The sequence below is a fragment of the Bombina bombina genome, chromosome 6 (assembly GCF_027579735.1).
Source record: "Bombina bombina isolate aBomBom1 chromosome 6, aBomBom1.pri, whole genome shotgun sequence".
NCBI classification, from domain to species: Eukaryota; Metazoa; Chordata; class Amphibia; order Anura; family Bombinatoridae; genus Bombina; species Bombina bombina.
Window position 1 is genome coordinate 423,848,655 of NC_069504.1, and position 26,516 is coordinate 423,875,170.

The following is a 26,516-nucleotide window of genomic DNA, read 5'->3' on the forward strand; positions in this document are numbered from 1 at the left end:
CCACTAACATCAAAACTCCTTGAAAAACTAGTTTACAATCGCCTAACCCACTTCCTGTCCGCCAACTCCTTGCTTGACCACCTGCAATACGGATTCCGCCCCAAACACTTAACTGAGACTGCCCTTTCCAAGGTTACTATCTTCTAAAAATATTGGCCACTACTCCATACTCATCTTACTTGACCTCTCAGCTGCCTTCGACACAGTTGACCACCCCCTCCTCCTACAGACCCTTAGCTCTTTTGGCCTCTGTGACACTGCTCTTTCCTGGATTCACTCTTATCTTTCTCACAGGTCTTTTTCTGTGTCATTTGCCGGCGACTCCTCCTCTCCAATGCCTCTGTCTGTTGGAGTACCACAAGGATCTGTTCTGGGTCCCCTACTCTTCTCCATTAATACTTCTTCGCTGGGTAAACTTATCAACAGTTATGGCTTCAAATATCACCTCTATGCTGATGACACCCAGATCTACCTCTTCACCCCTGCTCTCTCTCCCTCTGTCCTTTCTCATGTCAGCGACTGCTTATCTGGTATTTCTTCCTGGATGGCCTCTCACCACCTAAAGATTAGCATGTCCAAGACTGAGCTGCTCCTTATCCCCCCCTCCTCAAGCTCTATGCCGACTTGTGACTTCTCTATCCTTATTGATGGCATCACCATTTCCCCATCACCCCTAGTCCGCTGCCTCGGAGTTACACTCGACTCAAATCTGTCCTTCGCCCCCCATATCCAATCGCTTTCTAAATCCTGCCGCAACCATCTACGCAACATTTCCAAGATTCAACCTTTTCTGTGTGCTAACACCACAAAGCTCTTTAACTGCTGCACCTCTCTTCATTGGCTCCCCATACAAAGCAGAATTAAATTCAAAATTCTCACCCTTGCAAACAAAGCACTCACCAACACCGCTCCCCTCTACCTATCCTCTCTAATCAACAAGTATACTCCAGCCCGCCCACTAAGATCCAACAATGACCTGCTCCTTGAAACTGCGACTATCACCTCCTCTCATGCTAGACTGCAGGATTTCTGTCGTGCAGCACCTACCCTCTGGAACACTCTCCCTCGTACTGTCAGGCTTTGCCCTAATCTTTCCTCCTTTAAATGCTCTCTGAAGACTTTTATGTTCAGCGAAGCCTACCACTCAACTCAATAATATTTCTCTTACCTAACAACATTTCCCTCATCTAACTCTGCATTAACATCTTTCTCAATCTTGCAGTCCTCACCTCCTGTTTCTCAACCTCCTACTCTTCTAGATTGCAAGTTCCCACGGGAATAGGGCCCTCGATTCCTCATGTATGTGTTTGTAAATTTTGTCCTGTCTCTTAGAAGTTTTATATTATTGTTTTATTTAAATGAACTGTACCCATGGATAGCGCTGCGGAATATGATGGTGCTTCATAAATAAAGTATAATAATAATAATAATAATAATAAAGGACACAAACTCCTTACAGAGACCTGTAGAAAAAAGAAAGAACAGAGTAACCAACTCTGGCTTTCTATACTTAGGGCAGCAATATGTTAGGAAACAAAGTAAGCACCACCTTACAACTTCCTAACTGCTTAAAAGCCACCACTACTCTGCAGCAGAGATTGATGTGGACTACAGCTATACCCAAATCCTTGCTTGCAGGGAAAACTATCCCAAACAAGGATTTCATTTCTTCAGATACAAAACTTCACCTCCTCCATTGACAGAGGCAAATAGATTGACTTGGGATTATGGGTAGAGGAGTGATGCTTAACAGCTTTGCTGTGGTGCTCTTTGCCGCCTCCTGCTGGCCAGGAGAGATATTCCCACTAGTAATTGATGATGTTGTGCACTCACCATATCTTAGGAAAAAAAAGCCTAAGTCTAACACCCCAAATTGGTACTCACCATTCCTGAAGTCCGGCGGAGAAGGTCCTGTTCTAGGTGGTAAAGTCTTCTTCCAAGCGACCAACATCTTCTTCCAAGCGGGGACCTCTTCCTTCTTAAACCAGGACCAAGTCGGCACGGAGCGAAGATGAGCGTGGAGCAGGACCGGCGACCGTGGAGCCATGGAGCGTGGAGGATCCTCTTCGTACAATCGCCGTTGTACACTGAATAGTGAATTTAAGGTACTAGTTTAAATATGGCGTCCCTTGCATTCCTATTGGCCAATTTGATTCTTCAAATTCAAATCAGCCAATAGGATGAGAGCTACTCGCCGGCTTGGTCCTGGATGAAGAAAGAAGAGGTCCCAGCTTGGAAAAAGATGTTGGCGGTTTGGAGGAAGACTTCACCACCTGGAAAAGGACCTTCTCCGCCTGACTTCAAGAACAGTGAGAACCTATTTGGGGGGTATACTTAGGCTTTTTTGAATTTCTGGGCACTCTTAAAAGAGCTGAATGTCCATACAAATACCCCAAGTGGGTAGTTTAGGATTTTTTAGTGTTTTTTTTTTTATTTTGGTGGGTGGTGGTTTTACTGTTAGAGGGGGGACTTAGTATTTTTAAGAGAGCTGTTTAACTTAGGGCAAGGCCCTACAAAAAGCCCTTTTAAGGGCTATTGGTAGTTTAGTATTAGGGGGTGTTTTTATTTTGGGGGGCTTTTTTATTTTCATAGGGATTAGGTTTAATATTTTTATTTTTGATAATTTGGTTTATTATTTTATGTAATGTTAGACTTTTTTATTTTTTGTAATCTTAAATTAAAAATTACTAAATTACAATTAAAATAAAAAAGCTAACGTTACTTAAAAACAAGAAAACCTATATTTAAATTAATCTAAGTAATTGGGATTAATTTAGGAGGTGTTAGGTTAGGGTTCTTAGTAATTTAGTTATTTGCATTGTGGGGGTTTGGCGGATTAGGGGTTAATAGATTTATTAGGATTATTGTGTTGTGTGGGTTTGGCAGATTAGGAGTTAATAGTTTTATTAGGTTTGATGCAATGTGGGTTAATGGCGGATTAGGGGTTAATATACGTTATTAATTATTGCAGTGGGGGATTGCAGTGTACAGGTAGATATATATTGTGCATGCGTTAGGTGTTATTATTTTCAGGCAGTTACGGGAGTTATAATGTTCGCATACTCAGCGCAAGGCTCGCTGTGCCTGCCTATGTGTTGCGAGGTGAAAATTGAGTCAAATTTCTCCATTTTCGCCGCGTAAGTCCTGAATATATGATATTGATTTGCGACGCGGTTCTATGTTAGCTTATGGGAGTAAAAATTGCGGCCGATGGGTGAAATATAGGTGCCGCATTTATATGCGGCACTGTATATGTGATACCGGCATCACCGGCTTTTGTGGGCGACGCCGAATATGTAATCTTGAACTTTTTTTTTAGCACTTTATGTGTTGCTACACACAACTCACCACTTGTAACATGAGAGATGTTAGTGTGACCTGTGCTATCCATTTGAAAGTATAGGGCGCACTAAAAAACATCAGCCACGTAAACATTCTATGGTTAATATCAAATTGTTATGTGTGTTATGCGATTAGCTTAAAATAAATAAATTTAATAGTGTATTTAATAATTACTGTAGAAAATGATTAATTTAAATGAATACATAAAAAAGAGACATAAAATACAACTACAATGTAATTAAGCAGTTGGTTATCTATTTTTAATATACGACAAGCAGACATTCTGCAGACTGATTTTAAAGACATGGCCTCCCACACTTTACCTATACAGATTTCATCATCAGTTTCTGCATCTCCAATGCATCGAAATTTGAATTCATTCAATGATCCAGCAAATTTCCTTTTAGCAGATGAAAGACCTGAGTGTAGAAAAAAAAAAGTAATTACACAGATATTATATAACCTCTTATATCAACAGATATGTGCAACAAACCAAATTATAGCTAAATAAACACTTAACATTTGCCATCTAGTTGAAAATCCAAAAAATGTCATGCCTATAAATTTATGATATATAAAGCAAATACATATAACAACATAATACTGTATATAATGTCAATGTATCTAACTGTCAAAGTAAGAGGGGCAGAATGTAGGTTTTCAACACTTTATAACTGGTTGCTCAAAATGCCATTCAACACTGCTCCACTGTCCCTCCCATTTTTCAACACGCAGAACCTACTCCTGTTTTAATTTACAGCACATACACATCAGTCATCCGTGTGTGTGGTTGCTATAGGGCCAGAAATTTTCACAAGTTTTGGGAAAGTAAGAAATTGCAATGTACAAGTGTTCTCCACAGAAAATGTTGCCAGCCAAGCAACATATGAAGTAGTTGGGTGGGAGCAGAGTAATAGTTATAAATAACAGAAAATATTATAATATTATTATTATAAATATTCTAAGTGTTAATTAAAGGGACATTAAACACTTTGAGATGGTAATAAAAAAATGATAAATCATATAGATAAAAAAACTCTACAATATACTTTGATTATTTTTTTTGTCCCCTTTTCCTGTAATTCCATTCTAAAATTCTGAGCATTTCAGTTCCTGGTAAAAATGGAAGTGCAGAAAATTGTGATATTCCACACAGCCATCGGCTGCACACGCTAGTGAACTATTTATAAATGTCCCTTATTGGCCACAGAAGAGAAGGTAACCTTAGTTACAACATGGCAGCTCGCATTGTTTTTGATACTAAAACTTGACACTTATTTTGTCACTATTTAAACAACTAATGAAACTTTAAAAAAATACATCAACATGTTATTCTCAGACTAATCTTTTCATTGAATGCATCATTCTATCTAGCATGTATTTAGTGTTTAATGTCCCTTTACTTAAAAAAAAATAGAATAATTTAATGTAAATTGATTTAACTCTTTAAAAGGACCAGCGACTTACCATGTATGTCGCTGGTCTTTTAATGGGGTTTGTATCACTAATAGTGCGGTCTCACTAAAAAAATTAAATCAGATTTTTTTCTTTTTTTATTTAAAATCAGATTTTTTCTATTTTAATAGGATTTTTTTTTTTTAATTAAATGCTTTTCAAAAATAAAATATCTACCAAATAATTGTTTTCTTTTTAAGATACATAATAAACTAAAAACTATTCATCCTGAAATGAAGATTTGTTTTAATTATGTAGCATGAGGCTGTATATTCATGGCTGTAATGTTTCATTTTTTTAAATTTGTTTTGGTAAATTAATTCTATTAATCCATTCACAAAGTCATGCCAATGGTTTATGTGAGATTATTTTTGGTATTTTTTCCAGTCAAGAAGATATCGCATAGTCTTTGAATCTGTGTCTGCAGAAATATCATCTCTTCTTCAAAGCAAAAATGTTATAAAATAAACATACAACATTGAGAAATAGACCTTAAAGGGACAAAAACCCAACATGTTTCTTATGATTCAGATATAACATACAATTTTATGCAACTTTCATATTTACTTCTATTATAAAATTTGCTTCATTATCGTTTGTTGAACGATCAGCTATTGAATATAATGCACCTTGCTGCTGAGACACATAGGTCGGCACTCAGAGAGTAGAAAAACTATAACATCAGTCTAATGTACTCTCATAGAATGTGATGCAAACTGCCAACATGGTTCTGCATCATTTAATTAGAGGCCAGATAAACACTAAGAGGAAGCAAGGTGGCTCCCAAGTCTTAAAGTAACAGTAAACTAAGATGTTTCTATAATATGAAAGAGAACTATACATGCATGAAAAATATTTGTTTGCATGGACAAAGTTACAGAATCAAAGTAAACAGCTAAAACTTAACCCAACAGGAACTCAGCAGCACTGGTGGGCATGGAAGCAGTTCAGAAATATAATAGAAATTTTTGTCAGCACAAATACATCTAATTTTGAAACATTTTTTTTATACAACCTCTATGTGCAATAAAGAAAACAAATTCCCCTTTAATACGACTTCATTTTAAAGAGAGCTACATAAACATGACTATTTTTTGGTGTAAAATTTACTTTGAGTACAATTTCCCTTGTTTCACGTTCCATCAATTAATAACCACATAGTAGTAAACTGCCCCTTTGTGAAATGTTGAATGCCAGTAAAACTAGCGTGCCACATGCATGGAACCTCAGCTGTAAGCATTTTGTAATAGGTTTAGCAAACGGACAAGCTAGGTGGGCTAAATGGTTGTCATCTGTCATCAATTTGTAGGCTTCTACATTTTCATGTTAGGTCATTCCCTGTGGTTACACAGGGTGCCAGACTTGACGAGAGCTTGGCAAGCTACCAGCTAATTTTACTCTTCTTTATGGAATGTGGCATTGGACTATTCCCAGAAACAGCCGGCGTGAGCTACGTAGCAAATCCTTTCTGACAGGGCATCACCATGAGTGACTGGTATTTATTATGTTAATATTTAAAGTAAAGTGTGTACATATATACGCACACATATATATATATATATATATATATACGCACACATACACACACACACACATATATATATATACGCACACATACACACACACATATATATATATATATATATATATATATATACACACACACACATATATATATATATATATATACACACACACACACACAGTATATTATATACACACACACAGTATATTATATACACACACACACACAGTATATTATATACACACACACATATATATATATATATATATATATATACACACACACACACAGTATATTATATACACACACACACACAGTATATTATATACACACACACACACACACACAAAGATTGCGGGCAAGGAAACAGACCAAAAAGGAAAATCAAACACCAAGAAGTAGGAACAAACATTCCTTTATTTTCTAAAAATTGGTCACATCTTAAAACTGAAAGAAAAAAGAGACCAGATTTACTGTAAAGGTGCATTTTGGATATTTAAGCTAATTTGAATATTGTTCTTTAGTGTATTTTATTTATGAATACTGTATCAACTTTAGTTTCAAAACAGGGATCATCACATCAAATAAAATGGAACATTGAAATTTACATAAAATGTCATCACTTTGTTCTTAATGAATAGATATTAATAAAGCTATCCGATTCAATCACGTTCGTATTTAAATAGCAATTTCAACATGTGTTGACATCTTTACCAATTATAGGCTAGATTACAAGTGGAGCACTAATTTATTGTGCACCCGGAAGCGGGCAAATTCACCCATTTGTGGGCGCGTGATAAATAACAAGTGATTACAAAAAAAGTAACTTTTTTTTTATAATACAAAACTACTGCACTTGGCAGTTTTTAGGGGTTAAAGTTGCAGGTGTGGGGTCATAGAAAAATAACACTGAAAAGTGACTTTGCATTGTGGTCTATGGGAACTATGTTCCCTGTAAATATATATGTATATGCTTATATACATATATATTTATGTGTTAAAATGTGTATATACACATATAAAACACATAAATATATATATATATATATATATATATTCACAAGGTATGCAATGTGAATCAAAGCTTTAAGCCAAGCTACCAATGTGATTGCAGCCTGAAAAATAGATAAGGAAAAATAATTTCTGAAATCTTTAGAGGTTTGAATATAAAATTTCAAGGCCCTTATTATATCCAAGTTATAAAGTTTTGCACTGGACATAGCGATGATTTCAGAAGAAACAACCTTAAGAAGGAAAGACAAGTTTGTATTTTAAACTGCTTTATCTAGATGGGGGGAAAAAATCAGGTAAGGAGAATCACAAGATAGAGCATAAAGCTCAGATACTTTTCTGGAGGAGAGAAACATAACCTTTAAAATAACAGTTAAATGTTCAGACCATACATAGGTTCAAAACAGCTGAGCCTGAACCCTCAAAACCAAGTTACGGTTTCACTGAGGGGAAGCAAGCATGCTAAACCGTTTTATACGGACCAAAGCTTGAACAAAGGCTTGAATCTCAGGAAGTCTTGAAATCTTCTTGTGATACACAACTGAAAGGGCAGAAATTTGGCTTTTAAAGCAAATAAACCCTTATCCAGACCATTCTGCAAAAATTTTTAAATTTGAGATATTATAAAAGTGTTCCAAAGGTAATTCTTAAACTCATATCGGGAAAGGAAAACTTTCACTTTTGTCATATTTTGTGACATCTTGTAGCTTTCTGTCCTGAATCAAAGTGTCTAACTCTAGATCTGAAAAAGTTTTCTGAGACAAAATTAGGTGTTTAACCACCATGCCGTCAAATTCAGAGATTTGAGTTATTGATGGATGAAGAGACCTTAGGAGAGATGGTCCTTCCTGAGAGAAAGACCCCACGGCTGACTGGAGGAAATTTGTACTAGAGCTGCGTACCAACCAATGCAAGGCCAATGCTAGAGCATTTTATAATCACCAAGATCATTTCCTGTTTTATCCTGGCTATTATCCTGTATAGTAAAACAAAAGGAGGAAAGGCGTAAAATCGGAATGAATTACCAGGAAAACACTAGTGCATCTATTGGAGGCACTTGTGGATCTCAAGATCTCTCACAATACTGGGGGTGGGGGTAGCTTGTAATTCAAGAAAGAGGAACGAAGCGTGCAACAACCCGTCAGGCCTTCTGAAAAATAGCATTCTGACGGATGACTACCATGAGGCATTCACAGTAAAGTTTCAGGACTCAGGCAAGATGATTGGCATAAAATGGCCCTCAACACTCACAAGCTCACCTTATACACTCAAAAACACTGTTCCTGTGAGACACATTTTGGGACCCACCAGTCTTTTGGAGGGGTCGCACTGACTTTTCCCAAATACAGTTTTCATGAACAGACAGACATCAAGGGTTGAAAAATCCAGAGTAAACTCTCAGTTAATGCCACTACATATTCCGTTCAGACGCTGTTGGTAAATGATAATTGATAGTTTACTGTAAAATATGGCTTTGTCTCGCATTTAGTTTTTAATTATGGCAGTTTACATATTCTCATGTTGATAACTATGTAATATGGCAACTAGACAAATATACCGGAGGCAGTGTGTGTGTTGAAATGTTGTAAAATGCAGCACACATATCATCTGAATCTACTAGAAGAAGTTAACTATCCTTGAGCGGAGCTGCAGAGAGGAAAACCGCAGGATAAGATCTTTAATAGTATGGGTCTGTAAGGAATATAATGGCTGTATAATCCAATACATGTAAATGCATAACCTTTCCCTTGCTTTTACGTTAAGGATATTGCTTTAGTAGCAGAAACCAGTCACCTTACAATATCTGAAACTATAGCTAAAACAGCACATGTTACATAGTTGAGGTTGCTGTAACATTATGGAAAACTCTTTATACTTTACAATCCTAACATGCATACAGAGTTATCATATGACAGGGCTCTTATACGTATAAGGTGGTACATAGGTGAATTTCTTATAATATTATATGTTGATCCAATGTAGACCTTTGTGTTACTTGTTCTTTGTGTCTTATGTTATTTTTTTATAAGTTTTATATAACATAATCCCACAATCATCATCACTATGTATAGTTATAGAACCCAAAAGAGGTCTACAAAGTATTTATTGAGGTATAGCAAAAAGGTTTTTGGATTATAGCTTGCAAATCCAAACAATGGATCTTGGCAGTACCCTTGGTATAGGAACATTTTTCCTTTACACATATCTAAAGTAATGCTCAGCAGGGTATTGGTTTAAAAATCATTATGTTTAATATTCAGATTCATAGCAGCTTAAAATTGCACATTAATATATGAACAGCATCTGTTAATGACTAATATATACGTTGTTTTATATACCTAATATTCAATTCCATTTTGATGTGAATCCTTACTTTATCACAATAAAGCTCTTTTGAAAAAAAAACTTAAAAAAAAAACTTGAGGGTTAAATAAATAAATTTTTATGCAAAGCTATGTTATTATGGGTGCTTAGCAGAATAAATTGCAGCGTGCTATCAAAGAGAAACAGAGCACAGTTTTGTCTGTAAAAAGTTAACTCTGCACAGAAGGAAGTCCAGAAACTTCTGAAAACGAGCTCCCCAGCTTCAGAAATATTCCTGATCATCTGAGAAATATTCCTGATCATAGAGCTTGATGTGCTAAAACTTGCACTGAAAAAAAATTGTGGAGATGGTACCTCAAGTTTACAGTAATTGAGTAAAACTGCCCAAAATTACCTGAAACTATATGTAGTGTTATCTGGTGTATGTAACTATGACCCCAGTCTATGTGAATCATGTGTTACTAGCCTGTGGTCTATGTGAGTGCAAATACATACTTACATGTAAGCACTCACTCTACCGTTCTTACCAAGCTGCAGGAGACCTGCTTCAAGTAGAAGAGCGCATCTTGTGTACTACAAACTAACACATCTAAGGAGCATTCTGAAGCACCAACAGGAGGAGGCTGCAGGACAAGTACCAGTGACACCTGTGGCAGGCAAGTGACTCCCGCAACAGAATGACTCTAATGTCCAACATACTCCTTTACACAACAAAGTCCTTTTTACCATTACTCCTTGCTGGAGGCATACAATTGACTAAAAAATCATGGTAAAGTGGGAGAGATTAAAGCTCTGTTGTTTGGGGGGTTTTACCTCCTCCTGTAGGACTGGACTTTAATCCTACATGTGATGGCTTGTGAACTCTCACCATCTTATAAAAGAAATAGGAGAACTGATACTAGGCAAATAAGTGTGGTTAGAAGAATCACTTGGCAGCTGTACAGACATTAGACCACCATTGAGAGAGCAGGATTACTGCTTTCAAATAAGGGTTCTCATGTCTAACTATGTAGGTTACTGAAGGGGCAAGGTAACTCCCCTAATCTTGTCCATCATCTATGTGGCCCCTAATTTAAAGAAGGCCTCACCCTTTTAAAAAGAGGGGTCATTGATTTAAACTGTCAAAATGTTTTTGTTTTTTTAAAATGCACATATGTACACACAATCAACTTCTGTCTTGACATCAGAAGTCCCTATCTATCGAGCTGTCAAATGTAAATCAAGCCTTTCAGCCATTTGTGCTGTACATAAATCATTTCTGATAGCACCACACTGAAAAACCCTGACCACAGTTATAAATCAAAAGCTAAAACTGATAAAATCAATCTCTTACAAATGTTCAAGATTGTAGTAACAAAGTCCAAATGAAGACAAATTTTAACAAGTCACTCAATAGAAAAGCTTGAAAATCAGAATTTCTAGCCGGAGTATTGTAAAGAATATAATTCTGCTGTAACACTAGCTGCATTATAAAACATAATTACAATCAACAATTAAACTAATAACAATATATACCTGAAATGCAAATGAACACTGGGCACAGTTACACAACATTATATCCACAGAGTTGAGCAGAATTTACAATCTCCAGTGCCAAACTTAGCTCAGTGTTTGTTTGCACGTCATCCTGAGAAATTACTCCACATAAAGAGAGCTAAACAATGAGACTCATTGTTCCATTTATGTTTTAATTGATTGCTGATAAAAACAACCTGTATATAGATCAGACGTGCAGTACAATTGTTATCCCAGATATCCAATCGTTATTTAGAGCTCAGTAATGTGTCCATAAACATTTATAATAAATTCATCAATTGCATTAACCCAGCTAACAGACATTTGTAACATATGAACATGATAGAAATTGGACCCAGAAGCATATCAATAATTAAAGGAATACTAAATCCATATTCTTTCTTTAATGATTCAGATAGAGCATGCAGTTTTAAGCATTTAATCCTTTTAATAATTTGTCTTTGTTCTCTTGCTATGTTTATTTAAAAAGCAGTATTGTAAAGGTTAAGAGCCGGCCCATTTTTGGTTCAGAACCTGGGATACGCTTGCTTATTGGTTGGCTGAATGAAGTCGCCAATAACCGAGCGCTATCCAGGGTGCTGAACCTAAAATAGGCCGGCTCCTAAGCTTTGCCTTACTGCTTTTTAAATAAAGATAGCAAGAGAACAAAGAAAAATTGATAATAGGAGTACATTAGAAAGTTGCTTAAAATTGCATGCTTTATCTGAATCATGAAAGAAAAAATCAATTTATGCTTAACAGAAATTTCTTTCCTTACGGATAGGGGGACTCCACGACTTCATTCCTTACTGTTGGGAAATACAACACCTGGCCACCAGGAGGCGGCAGAGACACCACAGCCAAAGGCTTAAATATCTCTCCCACTTCCTCATTACCCCAGTCATTCTGCCGAGGGAACAAGGAAAAGTAGGAGAAACATAAGGGTTTATCGTTCATCCATGTGATCGAAGAAGACTGAGAAGAGACTCTGAGAATTCTTCCGCAAGACGAAAGGATGGTGCTTGCACCAGAATATCATCCAAGAATGGGGCTACTGCAATACCCTGAGTTCTGGCAACGGCTAGAAGAGCCCCCAGAACATTTGTAAAGATTTTTGGAGCAGTAGCTAGGCCAAACGGAAGGGCAATGAATTGGAAGTATTGGTCCAGGAATGCAAACCTCAGGAACTGAAAGTGTTCCCTGTGGATTGGAACATGAAGGTAAGCGTCCTTCAGATCTATAGTGGTCATAAACTGGCCTTCCTGAATTAAAGGAAGGATGGACCTTGACTTCTCCATCTTGAAGGAAGGAACACTGAGAAATTTGTTTAAGCACTGTAGGTCCAGAATCGGGCAGAAAGTTCCCTCCTTCTTTGGGACCACAAAAAGTTTTAAATAAAACGCCATACCTCTTTCTTCGATAGGCACCGGGACAACAACTCCTAAGGAGGATATATCCCGAGCGCACCCTAGAAAGGCATCCTTTTTTTTCATGGTCTGGTAACAGATTCAAAAGAAGGAATCTGCCCCTTGGCAGATGAGATTTGAAGCCTATCTTGTATCCCTGAGATACCACTTCCAGGACCCAAGGATCCTGTATGTCCTTGAACCAGGCGTCTGAAAAATGAGACAGTCTGCCCGCTACATGATCCGATCCCGGATCGCAGGCCGTCCCTTCATGCTGATTTGTTTTTGGCAGGCTTCTTATTCTGCTTGGATTTATTCCAGGACTGAGCCGGCTTCCAAGTACTCTTGGGTTGCTCTGGCTTGGAGGAGGATTGTTGCCGTTGGGATTTGTCAGAACGAAAGAAACAAAATGTAGAAGATTGTCGCCCCTTAGACTTGTTCTTATCTTGCGGTAGGAAGGTAACTGTATAAATATTGGAGTCCAGGCATGGACCAAATAAAAGCTTTCCCTTGAAGGGAAGAGAAAGGAGTCTGGACTTAGAAGTCATATCTGCAGACCAAGAGTGCCCGGTGGGCTAGGACCGCAAAGCCAGAGGCCTTTGCATTTAGGCGAATAATGTGCATGTTCGCATCACAGATAAAAGAATTAGCAATTGTCAGAGCTTTATTCTGTCTTCAATATCCTCAAGGGAAGACTCCATCTCAATGAGTTACGACAAAGAGTTGCACCAGTAGGCAGCTGCTCCGGCAACTGCGGCAACTGCAGCCGCCGGTTGAAAAAAAATCTCGTATGTTGAAACATCTTTCTCAGAAAGGTTTCCATTTTCTTATCCATCGACACTTTGAACTAAGAACTATCCTCAAGAGGTATAGTAGTATGTTTAGCAAGCATAGAGATAGCACCATCCACCTTAGGAATGGAGCCCCACAAATCCAGTTGAGAGTCCGGGAACAACTTTTTAAAAGTAGACGAGGGGGAAAAGGAAGAACCAATTCTTTCCCATTTGTTCTTAATAATGTTCTTCATCTTAACCAGCACAAGAAAAGTTAAAGGAACTTCCCTGTCTTCGTAAACTGTCTAATTTAAGTATCATAGGTTCTTCAGGCAGCGCAGCCTCTGGAACCTCTAACGTAGACAGAACCTCCTTTAATAAAAAAACGCAAGTGCTCAATTTTAAATCTAAAGGACGGTTCCTCCACAGCAGACGCTAAGGACTCCGACCCAGAAAGTTCACCCTTTGAAGCTACAGAGGTTAACTCATCATCGGAAAACTGGGACATAATAGCTAAATCCTATAAATATTTAGATGACTCAGGAGAGCTATGTTTAACCTTTCTCTCTAATGCACTGAGGGCCGCAGACACCGCCGTTTGTAACTGCGTGGCAAAGCCCGCAGGAAGAAGGCCCCCTCCGGATGGAGGATTATATGTGCTACAGGGAACTTCATGTGGAGTGGATAATGTAGCAAGGGAAGTAATCTCACGGGACGTCCTGATAGGTAGATGGCTCAGAGGAACTAAGAGCCTTAGCAGGCTTGTCTCCCTTCTTAGACTTTTTAAAACAGTGTTAAGGCATGTGGAACATAATTGAGTGGGCGGGAAAACCACGGCCTCCTCACAATATAAACAGGTATGATTTAGTACAGAAGGAGTACCTTCTAACATGTCAGAGTCCTCCATAGCTCAGGTTATACCCACAGAAGGACACAAATAAAAACTTTTTTTTATTATAGAAAACTACACCTTTATATTCCCAATGGCTGGGGCACTCACCACCTCCTAGACCCAGACAGTTAACTGGGGAAACGCTCTCCTCAGGTTCAAGTCTCAGCCAGAATGGAGGAATTGAACATAGACCATACCCGGTCACATGGAGTGCAAGAGAGTACTTCCCCTGTTATTACAAGTACAGCAAGTAATAGGAGCTGTGCAACACTTTCAAAAAGGAAAGTGAAACCTGTTTGTTCCAGCCAAAAATACACAGTCTATCAACCCAGAAAAAAATCACACAAAGCAGCATGTATACACTGATTAATTAACCCCAACTGTTCAATAAACCTCCTTCAGAGGATATTAACCCTGGATTCTATCAAGGTATAAAGGAGCCACACTGTGACCCTGTTATAACGTTTTATGTGTAAAAATTGAAATTATCTTACCTCCAGAATCCATGCTGTGGAACAGAACACAGCCTCTCAAGTGTGACAGTCTTATAGCAGCGCTCCTGACATGGACTTGAGTGAGAGAAAACAGGCAGTGAAACTTTTCAACACTGATTGCTTAGGAGCTGTAGTCCGAATGGTTTCGCAGAAAACCTTTCCCTGCATCTCCAGACTCTAATTTTCATCAGTACTCTCACTGAGAAGTTGACATAACTACTTAAAACTCCAGTCCTATATCGAAGGGCAGATACCCTTTTTCAGGACTCTCAGAATCTTCTGACACTTCTCTGCCACCTCCTAACCTGACGAAAGACAAATAATGACTGGAGTAATGAGGAAGTGGGAGGGATATTTAAGCATTTGGCTGGGGTGTCTTTGCCTCCTCCTGGTGGCCAGGTGCTGTATTTCCCAACAGTAAGGAATGAAGCCGTGGACTCTCCCTATTTTAGGAAGGAAATTTGGGTTTAGTATTCCTTTAATCCCACCAATGTAATGGGGTTGGCTTGTATTACTACTTAGCCTTAAAGAGATCACACTTTTTTTTTAAGATCAGGCACATTAGGATAAATATCAGAATACTGAGTTGAGTTTGTGGAATGTCACTTAAAAAACAAAGCTCTGGACTAGCAATGTTCTATTGGTCAGAATCGGACATGGCTAGAGAGTCAATCAAGAAGGCCATATTAAAGAAACCACCAAATGCAGGACATGTTTAATACAGGATAAGCAGTGTTCAGAAGCATAGGTGTTAAACACACAGTTATAGGCAAACAATAGAAAACATTCTAACGCATTGGATTATTTTTTTATTTAAACCCTTTTAATCTTGTCCTACTGATCCATTTTACATGCTGGAGTGTATTAAATGGTTTAAGAATACCCATTTACCTTTATTTTGTCGTTTGAAATAAGAAAAAGAAGAGGAACCACCGCCAGACACCTTTGCCTTTTTGGATTACGTCAGTTAAAGAAAGGAAGATGGCCCCTTTGCCTTTTCGGATTACGTTGGATTAAGAAAAGAAAATTACCCCTTTGGCTTTTTGGATTACACTGAGTTTTTGGATTATGTCAGATCAAGAAAAGAAGACAAGACCTTTGGATGGTGAGTAATAAAAAATTGATGTTCAGGTTTACGGTTAGGGTTTTTGTAACTATTATAATGATTTTTTTTTATTTTATTCTTTATTCTGTGTGTGATTATGTTTATTATTCTACTGGTTTAGGATATGAATTTATAGGGGGCCTTTTTTTTATATAAGAAAGTATAGTGTTTTTTTTAACTTTGGGGGGTCTTGGGTTAGTGGTTAGTGTAAGGGACTTACATTGCAATCGGTGTTGTGGAAATGTAGGGGTAATAGTGTAGGGGGATTACATTGTCAGGGGTTGTGGTGGTTTAATGGTTAATAGTGTGGGAGGTTTACATTGCAATGGGGGTTGTGGTGGTTTAGGGGTTAATAGTGTAGAGCTGTATAGGGAATTTATTGCATTATTTTTGCATTAAAAAATATAAAATAAAATGTATAAAATAATTTTTTTCGGTATTCTTTAAATTTGTATGGCTGTTTTTCATTTATTCAGTTGTGCACCAAATGCATGAATTAGGCAATGCACATGTCTAAAAGGGATCATTTACTTTACACAGAGATGTATAATGAAACGCCTCTCTGCAAGACTACCTTCAAACACTGATTTCAGCGCTTTTTTAAGGTTTCACCAGCAATCTTGATTGTGCAACGGATCCCTTTTTAAAATATTGCCAATGCTTTTAACATCAGGGCCTAAGTATTGGTCTTTGAGTAAACAGTGAGAAATAAGATAAGGAGAACTTTGTGTAAATAATTTAACAGAAAACATAAATGAAGGTGGCTTTCCCTACAAGCTCATTTTATTGGGTTGTGGTTTCAATCACCACAGAAACAGCTATTTAATATAAAAAAAATAATTCTAAAGAAACAACTTCCCATACAATTTAATTAAATACTGCAGCTAGAATAACAAGTTATTGGAAGCACATTCAGGAGTAAACAATCTTACAATATACTGTCCCTTTAATTTCACCGGTGATGCATAGTAAACTGAAACCAACTACACTGAATGAAGTGAAACAATTAAGAGATCACTAACAGCAAAAACAAACATACAGTTTGCCAAACTTGCCCATGTGAAGCTGGACATTCCAGATTTATTGTCTGTGGTCAGCACAACCTGTTTATTTCAGATCATCAGCAATCTATTATTATCTGTGTTCACATGCAAAGCAATCAAAATAGCAATTAAACTTTATATTATTTCCTGCTTATAAAAGGTTTGTTATGACTAGTTTGGAATTCTCATTGAAGCCTTTTAATGTATTATTAATCAAAACTTACAATATAAAAAATTACTTTTAAGGCATACTGACACATGAGCGGGGGGAAAACAGCTGCTATCTAATAATGAATAGTATCTCAAGTCAAGATAATATAAAAGCACAAAGTAAAATATTCAATTTCATTAAAGAATTTTACTTGTAAACAAATCCCCCCCCCCCCTTGCACTGTGTGTTTAACCACTGAAAAAAAGACTGGCAAATGTTGGTTATATACATATGTTACTCTTAATTTTTCAGCGCTCTCTACAGGTGTTAAAGGGATATGAAACCCAAAATGTTTCATTCATGATTTAGATAGAGCATGCAATTTTACCCAACTTTCTATTTTACTTCTATTATCAATGTTTCTACGTTCACTTGGTATCTTTTGTTGAAGGGCAGGGACGTATGCTTAGGAGCAGGCTCATTTCTAGAGCACTATATGGCAGCAGTTTTGCAAGAACACTAGATGGCAACACTATTACCTGCAGTGTGTGTGTGTGTGTGTGTGTGTATATACAGTATATATATTCTATTGCTTAATACTGAGTTACCTTTGAAGGGGGGCCCAAATTTTTATTTTTTTTGCACCAGGGCCCACTTTTGATCTTCTGAGTAGATCTGCTACTAATTGTGCACTTGTTAATTATGCAATTCTACTCGCATACTTCCCAACTGTCACGATTTGCACAGGACATTCCCGAATTCCATGATCTGTCCCGCTGTCCCGCAGACACACGATTCAGTTCTGCATTGTCCCTGGCCCCTATTGGGTCCTGCATCTTCGAGTGATGAATAACATTACCTGCTGCAGCATGTGACTCAAGTTAGTACTTTGACATGTGATCGCATGCTCCTCAAGCGCTGTGTGCTGCTTAGCATAGTAACTGTCTGCCTGTCTGCCAATACATCGAAAACCCCAATCTGACGTCACTTCTGGTGATTCCAGACATCTGATTGGTCCACGTCTCAGTGAGTGACAGGATTCACAACCAATCAGATGGGCACTGCAATCGCCTATCTTCACTATCTATTTTGCCTCCGCTTGGGGGGGGTTCAAGGGGGCAAAGTCCCCCTTGAAAACCTTATACCCCAAGGTTTACTTGGGGTATATGCCAGAGGATCAGCGGTGCACCCCCAAGACAGGCAAAAAAACATAATTTATGTAAGAACTTACCTGATAAATTAATTTCTTTCATATTAGCAAGAGTCCATGAGCTAGTGACGTATGGGATATACATTCCTACCAGGAGGGGCAAAGTTTCCCAAACCTTAAAATGCCTATAAATACACCCCTCACCACACCCACAATTCAGTTTAACGAATAGCCAAGAAGTGGGGTGATAAAAAAGGAGCGAAAGCATAAAAAAAATAAGGAATTGGAATAATTGTGCTTTATACAAAAAATCATAACCACCACAAAAAAGGGTGGGCCTCATGGACTCTTGCTAATATGAAAGAAATGAATTTATCAGGTAAGTTCTTACATAAATTAGGTTTTCTTTCATGTAATTAGCAAGAGTCCATGAGCTAGTGACGTATGGGATAATAAATACCCAAGATGTGGAACTTCCACGCAAGAGTCACTAGAGAGGGAGGGATAAAATAAAGACAGCCAATTCCGCTGAAAAATTAATCCACTACCCAAATCAAAAAAGTTTCAATTTTTATAATGAAAAAAACTGAAAATATAAGCAGAAGAATCAAACTGAAACAGCTGCCTGAAGTACCATTCTACCAAAACTGCTTCTAAAGAAGAGAAAACACCAAAATGGTAGAACATAGTAAAAGTATGCAAAGAAGACCAAGTCATTGCTTTGCAAATCTGATCAACAGAAGCTTCATTCTTAAAAAGCCCAGGAAGTAGAAACTTACCTAGTAGAATGAGCCATAATCCTCCGAGGCGGGAATCCACCCGACTCCAAATAAGCATGATGAATCAAAAGTTTAAGCAAGATGCCAAATAAATGGCAGAAGCCTTTTGACCTTCCTAACACCAGAAAAGATAACAAATAGACTAGAAGACTATCTGAAATCTGAATAGCTTCAACATAAGATTTCAAAACTCTTACCATATCCAAAAAATGTAAGAATCTTACCAAAGAAGTCTTAGTAAAAGACAATAATTCCTCCCTAATGTTGATAGAAATCACAACTTTAGGTAAAAATTTAAATGAGGATAGCAAAAACCACCTTATCCTGATGAAAAAATCAGAAAAAGGAGACTCACAAGAAAGAACAGATAATTAAAAATTGTTCTAGCTGAAGAGATGTCTAAAAAGAACAATACTTTCCATGAAAGTAAATAATGTCTAGAGAAAACATATGCTCAAATAGAAGAGCCTGTAAAGCCTTTAGAACCAAATTAAAACTCCAAGGAGGAGAAATTGGCTTAATGACAGGTTTGATAAGAACCAAAGCCTGAACAAAATAATGAATAACAGGAAGGAACACTGCCTTACCCTGATGAAAAATCAGAAAAGCAGAAGAGCAGAAGACAAGAAAACAAGGAGAAAGAGCAGAAAACTCAGAAACTCTTCTAGCAGAAGAGATAACCAAAAGGAACAATACTTTCCAAGAAAGTAATTTTAATGTCCAGAGAACGCAAAGGTTCAAACGGAGGAGCCTGTAAAGCCCTCAGTACCAAATTGAGACTCCAAGGAGGAGATATTGACTTAATGACAGGCTTGATACAAACCAAAGCCTGTACAAAACAATGAATAGCAATCTTTCTGTGAAAATGAACAGAAAGAGTAGAGATTTGTCCTTTCAAATAACTTGCAGACAAAACCAACCTGAAAAATTGTAAAATTCTAGGAATTCTAAAAGAATGCCAAAAGAATTTATGAGAAGAACACCAAGAAATGAAAGTCTTCCAAACTCGATAATAAATCTTTCTAGAGACAGATTTACAAACCTGTAACATAGTATTAATCACTGAGTCAGAGAAACCTCTATGACTAAGAATCAAACGTTCAATCTCCATACCTTCAAATTAAATGATTTGAGATCCTGATGGAAAAATGGGCCTTGAGATAAAAGGTCTGGTCTTAACGGAAATGTCCAAGGTTGGCAACTGGCCATCCGAATGAGATCCGCATACCAAAACCTGTGAGGTCATGCTGGAACCACCAGCAGTACAAACGAACGCTCCATTAGAATTTTTGAAGAACTAGAGGCGGAAGATATAGACAGAATGATAATTCCAAGGAAGTGTCAAAGTATACGCTACTTCCGCCTGAGGATCCCCGGACCTGAAATAGGCCCCTGGGAAATTCCTTGTTAAGACGAGAGGCCAACAGATCTATTTCTGGAAGCCCTCACATCTGAAAAATTGAAAAACATATCTGGGTAAAGACCATTCTCCCGGATGTAAAGCTTGATTAACAGAGATAATCCGCTTCCCAAACGTCTATACCTGGGAAAAGGACCCCAGAATTTAGATAGGAGCTGGATTTAGCCCAAGCAAATATCCGAGATACTTTGTTACAGTCTAAAGACTGATAGTCACACCCTGATGATTGACATACACCACAGATGTGATAATGTCTGAAAAAAACAATAAATGTCTCTTCTTCAAAAGAAACCAACTGAAGAACTATGGGAATGCACAGAGTTCCAAAATATCAAATGGTAATCTCGCCTCCTGAGATTTCCAAACCCCTTGTGCTGACAGAGAACCTCAGACAGCCACCCAACCTAAAAGACTCGCATCTATAGAGATCATGGTCCAGGTTGAAAGAATCGAAGAGACCTGTAGAACTAAATGATGGTGATCTTAACCACCGAATCAAAGATAGATAAACATAGAATTCAAAGATTTAAAAAGTGAAATCCTAGAATCCCTGCATCATTATGCAGCATAAAAAAATGCAAAGGTTTTCTATGAAAATGAGCAAAGGAAAATGAATCCAATGCTGCAGCCATAAGACCTAAATTTCCATGCATATATAGCAACTGAAGGAAATAATAGAGACTGAAGGTACCGACAGATGGAACCCAATAAGAAAAAAATCACTTATCTGTTAGAGACAAAGACAGTGACACAATCTATTTGGAAACCTAAAAAGGGTGACCCTTGTGTGAGGAATCAAGAGCTTTTGATAAAAAAGATCCTCTAACCATGTCTTGAAAAAACAAAATTGAATCATATGAGATTCCGTAGTCTCAGAAAAATAAAAATAATCTGAATGAAAACAGAAATGAAGATATGCATCTATTGTATCTAATGAAAACAAATAATGCTATCACTGACCAAAAAAAGTCAGAATAGACCATAGAAAATATTTTTATTATATAAATGTACCATCTTTTAGATTGGTATTTATATCTTTGGAACAATGAATAGTTTGAATAAAACCCCAAAACCCAGATCCTAAAAATGGAACTGGAATAAATACCCCAGAAGATTCCAGATCTGAGCAGCGCTTGATCCTCAACAGGTGATCAACCGCACTTCAACATTACCCAAAATATATGGGACTGAAACACCTTAAGGAAAGTGTTAGCCTTACTGGAATAGCTGGAATATAATAGAGAGAAAAAGACTTCTCACAGACGGTTTTACTTCAAATTTTATTTTGTACCCAAAATCTAAGAATTTTGGACCGAATAGAACCAAAAAAACCTTCTAAATAAAAACATGTTACTTGGGTAAGAATTTAGAATTTTGTTCTTTAGTAAGAACAACCAAACTAAAATAAGCTTAAAGTTTTAGTCTAAGAACTTAATCTTGAAGCCCAGAGTAACAGTTAAGAATTGAATCCAATATGAATCAAATAATTGATTATCTTGGAAAAAAAGAAATAAGGATTTTTTAGAAATCACAAAATTTCTTCTAGCTAAAAACAGCTAAAGACATAGATTAAACCTCATTTGTGAAAATATTCAATAAAAATGAAGAAACAAATAAAATTATTAGCATGTTAATCCAGTTAAGGGACCAGAACACACCGGACTTGCATAAACAAAAATGCAAGACAACAAGACAAATGCAACAGCACCCAGTCTGAACCTCAAATGAGCAGTAGACTTTGTCCCTTAACAATGCTAAATAATACATAATCTGATACTTGATCTTTAAAGTAAACAGAAAAAATGGAGCAAAAGCAACATCATCCAAATAAGTTACAGGTCCAAGAAAAGTACCTGAAAATAAAAAAAATTCCTTAAATAGGATACAACCATTTAAAAAGAAAATAAATACTATTTTGCTATAGAAACAATAGCATAATTTAGCAGGAGTAGAGATAGCCCCATTAAATTGGAGAACCCTCAAAATTGAATTTAACTGCCGGCAAAGAATATAATTTAAAACCTTTGATGAAAATTGTCAGCCTATTCCATTCCCTAGTATGAAGGAATGGAAAAAAACCTCTGAAGACACAGAAGATAAAATAAGCAGAAATAAAATGTTAGCTAGTTTTGAAAAAGAACTAGTTACCTCAATATCCAAAATAATCAACACCTTTTCAACAAAAAACAAATGTACTCTAATAAAAAATAAAAAAGTAGATTTGTTAGTGTCAATATCTGATGAAGAAAAGTTCTGAAAGAGAAAAAACATCATCAGAGAAGGATAATTCAGTATGTTGTTGGTCATTTGAAACTTCATAAAAAAGAAGTTTGAAAAAGACCTAAAATTTTTTTAATAGAAGGCGCAAAGTCAGACAAAGCCTTAACCTAGAATCAGAAAAATATTCTTATAAATTTTCTAAGTATATCTTGTACATAAGATGTAAAAAGAAAAGCAATACATAAAGCATAAATACTAATGGATTCTGCATGTAAAAGTTTATCATGATAACTTATTACAAACCATAGCTAAAGATAAAGATTCATAACATTTAAAATAAATTAACTTAGCTTTGGTAGGACTTCTTAGTCAACAGGAATCCCTCAGTATGTTCTGATCCAGGAATAATTTATGGAAAATCTTGCAATATGTAATAGAAAAAAACAAAATATAAAGCAAAATTATCAAATTCCTTAAATGACAGTTTCAGGAATGGGGAAAAATGCAAAACAAACAAGCCTCTAGCAACCAGAAGCAACAAAAAAGTGAGACTTAAATAATGTGAAAAAAAGTGGCGCCAAGCATGGCGCCCACATTTTTTGGCGCCAAGTATGACGCCCACACTTTTTGGCGCAAAAAAAACGTCTGTAACACACATGCGTCAAAAATGACGCAACCACGTGTAAACTTCCGGCGTCAACTATGGCGCCGGAAATTACAAAATTTTGCACCAAAAAAGTTTGCGCCAAGAATGACGCAATAAATTGAAGCATTTTCTGCCCCCGCGAGCCTAACAGTCTGCAAGGAAAAAAGTCAATTAGAAAATTTCTTTAAGGTAAGAAAAAATATTTTATTCATATGTATTTTCCCAAATAATGAAACTGACAGTCTGAAAGAAGGAATACTGATTATCCTGAATCATGGCAAATATAAGTTTAAAGACATATATTTAGAACTTTACGTATAAAGTGCCCAACCATAGCTTAGAGTGTCACAAAAAATAAGGCTTACTTACCCCAGGACACTCATCTACATATAGCAGATAGCCAAACCAGTACTGAAACGAGAATCAGTAGAGGTAATGGTATATAAGAGTATATCGTCGATCTGAAAAGGGAGGTAAGAGATGAATCTCTACGACCGATAACAGAGAACCTATGAAATAGATCCCGTAGAAGGAGACCATTGAATTCAAATAGGCAATACTCTCTTCACATCCCTCTGACATTCACTGCACTCTGAGAGGAAAACCGGGCTCCAGCCTGCTGTGAAGCGCATATCAACGTAGAATCTAGCACAAACTTACTTCACCACCTCCACAACTGAATTGTGGGTGTGGTGAGGGGTGTATTTATAGGCATTTTAAGGTTTGGGATACTTTGCCCCTCCTGGTAGGAATGTATATCCCATACGTCACTAGCTCATGGATTCTTGCTAATTACATGAAAGAAACAGATAGTGAAAATAGAAGAGTCACCGGAAGTGACGTCAGATTGGAGTTTTCGAGGAATTTGAGTCCTCAACAGAACACCTGCCGATGCCATGAGGCTTCTTTATAAAGATCAGAAAGCCAGAGCTCATATTTGTGTCGGGTGAGGGGACCAACCATGGCTGACAGGCAAGAGTCACGTACTCACTGTGCTGGGAGCCGGTCACTGACTTAATCTTACCGGTAAGCCTTACCTGTTCCCCAGCACTAAAGTAAATGTAGAGGGTCTAAGCAGGGTTTATCTGTGGATTCACTTAGGATTTCATTGTATGATGGAGGTCTGGGTGATATATAATAAATGCAGTGGTGGCAGTAGGGGGTTAATTACAAATCACCAGCACAAAAGCTGGGGCTGAAAGGGCACATTTGAGGAGGCCGGTCCTGTGCATGCTATAGTCAGGAGCTCCCTAAACTAAATGTAAACAAAACAACTTTAAAAATCATGTCCAGAGTCAATTCACATAGTAAATTTAAAGCTGCTCTTAGAGGCTCAACTTTGATCACTGAAGCAGTTCAGGCACGAATCCCCAGTCAACAGCCTGACACAAATTATTTACACCTGCATCCAGCTCACAGAAATGACTCCTCCTGGAAAGTAAGTTGTGGCTTCCTAGTGCCCTTTCCTAAATATGTTTCTGTTAATGTGTGTGTATGAGAGTGTAGAAATGTGTGTGTAAATATGTGTGTTAAATGTGAATATGTGTGTGTATATAAATGTTAATATTTGTGTATGTGTATATAAATGTGTGTGTGTGTATATATGTGTATATAAATGTAAATATGTGTGTGTGTGTGTGTATACATGTGAATATGTGTGTGTGTGTGTGTATATATATATATATATATATATATATATATATATATATATATTTACTATATAAATGTGTGTGTGTAAATATATGTGTATAAATGTGAATATGTATGTGTGTGTGTGTGTGTGTGTGTATATATATAAATGTGTGTGTGTGTATAAATGTAAATATGTGTTGTGTGGGTGTATATATATATATATATATATATAAATAAATGTTTGTGTTTAAATATATGTGTGTATAATTGTAAATGTGTTGTGTGGGTGTATATAAATGTGTGTGTGTGTGTGTGTGTGTGTGTGTAAATATATGTGTGTATAAATATAAATATGTGTTGAGTGTGTATGTGTAAATATATATGTGTATAAATGTAAGTGTGTGTGTGTGTGTGTTTGTATATAAATGTGTGTGTGTAAATGTGTGTGTATATATATAAATGTGTGTGTGTGTGTGTGTGTGTGTGTGTAAATGTATGTATAAATGTAAATATGTGTGTGTATATAAATGTGTGTGTGTATAAATGTAAATGTGTTGTATGGGTGTATATAAATGTGTGTATGTGTAAATATATATGTGTATAAATGTAAATGTGTGTGTATATAAATGTGTGTGTATAAATGTAAATATATGTGTGTATGTGTGTGTATATAAATGTGTGTGTGGGAATAAATATGAATATGTGTGTGTGTAAATATGTGTGCGTAAATGTGTGTAAATGTGTGTGTCCTCTAATAGTATATACTGTATAGTACCCATGGGGGGGGGGGGGTAATTGTCCCTCTTTGGATATTTCAAATGTTGGGAGGTATGCTGTACTGATGTTAGTGATCCTTTAAAGGGACACTAAACCCCTTTTTTTTCTTCTTTAATGATTCAGATAGAGCATGCAGTTTTAAACAACTTTCTAATTTACTCCTATCATCAATTTTTATTTGTTCTCTTGTTATCTTTATATAGAAAGTAGGAATTGAATGCTTAGTAACCGGCCCATTTTAGGTTCAGCACCATGGATAGTGCTTGCTTATTGGTGCATACAGTTAGCAGACCAATTAGCAAGCATAACCCAGGTTCTCAACCAAAAATGAGCCAGCTCTTAAAGGGACACTCAGGTTAAATTACATTTTCATGATTCAGATACAGCATGTCATTTTAAACAACTTTCCAATTTAGTTCCATTAAAAAAAATGTGCACAGTCTTTTATATTTACAATTTTTGAGTCACCAGATCCTACTGAGCATGTGCAAGAATTCACAGACTATACGTATATGCATTTGTGATTGGCTGATTGCTATCACATGGTACAAGGGGAGTGGAAATATACATAACTTTGAAATTTGTTATTAAAAAATCTACTACTCATTTGAAGTTTATACTAAGTGCTATTGCATTGTCTTGTTATCTTGCATTGGTTGATTATGCAAATCTAATGTGTTGACTGGTCCTTTAAGCTTTACATTCCTGCTTTTTAAATAAAGATAGCAAGAGAACAAAGAAAAATTGACAATAGGAGTAAATTAGAAAGTTGCTTAAAATTGCATGTTCTATCTGAATCATTAAAGCAAAAAATTTGATTTAGTGTCCCTTTAAGTTTGCTACAGGTCAGTTTCT

General features: G+C 36.7%; 1 protein-coding gene across 2 annotated transcripts in view; it reads right to left on the bottom strand.

The window, feature by feature from the left end:
* ARHGAP26 (Rho GTPase activating protein 26) overlaps positions 1 to 26,516 on the bottom strand; it is a 1,495,203-nt gene that overhangs the window by 1,217,375 nt on the left and 251,312 nt on the right. For both annotated transcript variants that reach the window (XM_053717161.1, XM_053717160.1), the window contains exon 2: positions 3,666 to 3,761. In XM_053717161.1, the coding sequence (XP_053573136.1) occupies positions 3,666 to 3,761 (96 nt within the window). The remainder of the gene's footprint in view (positions 1 to 3,665; positions 3,762 to 26,516) is intronic.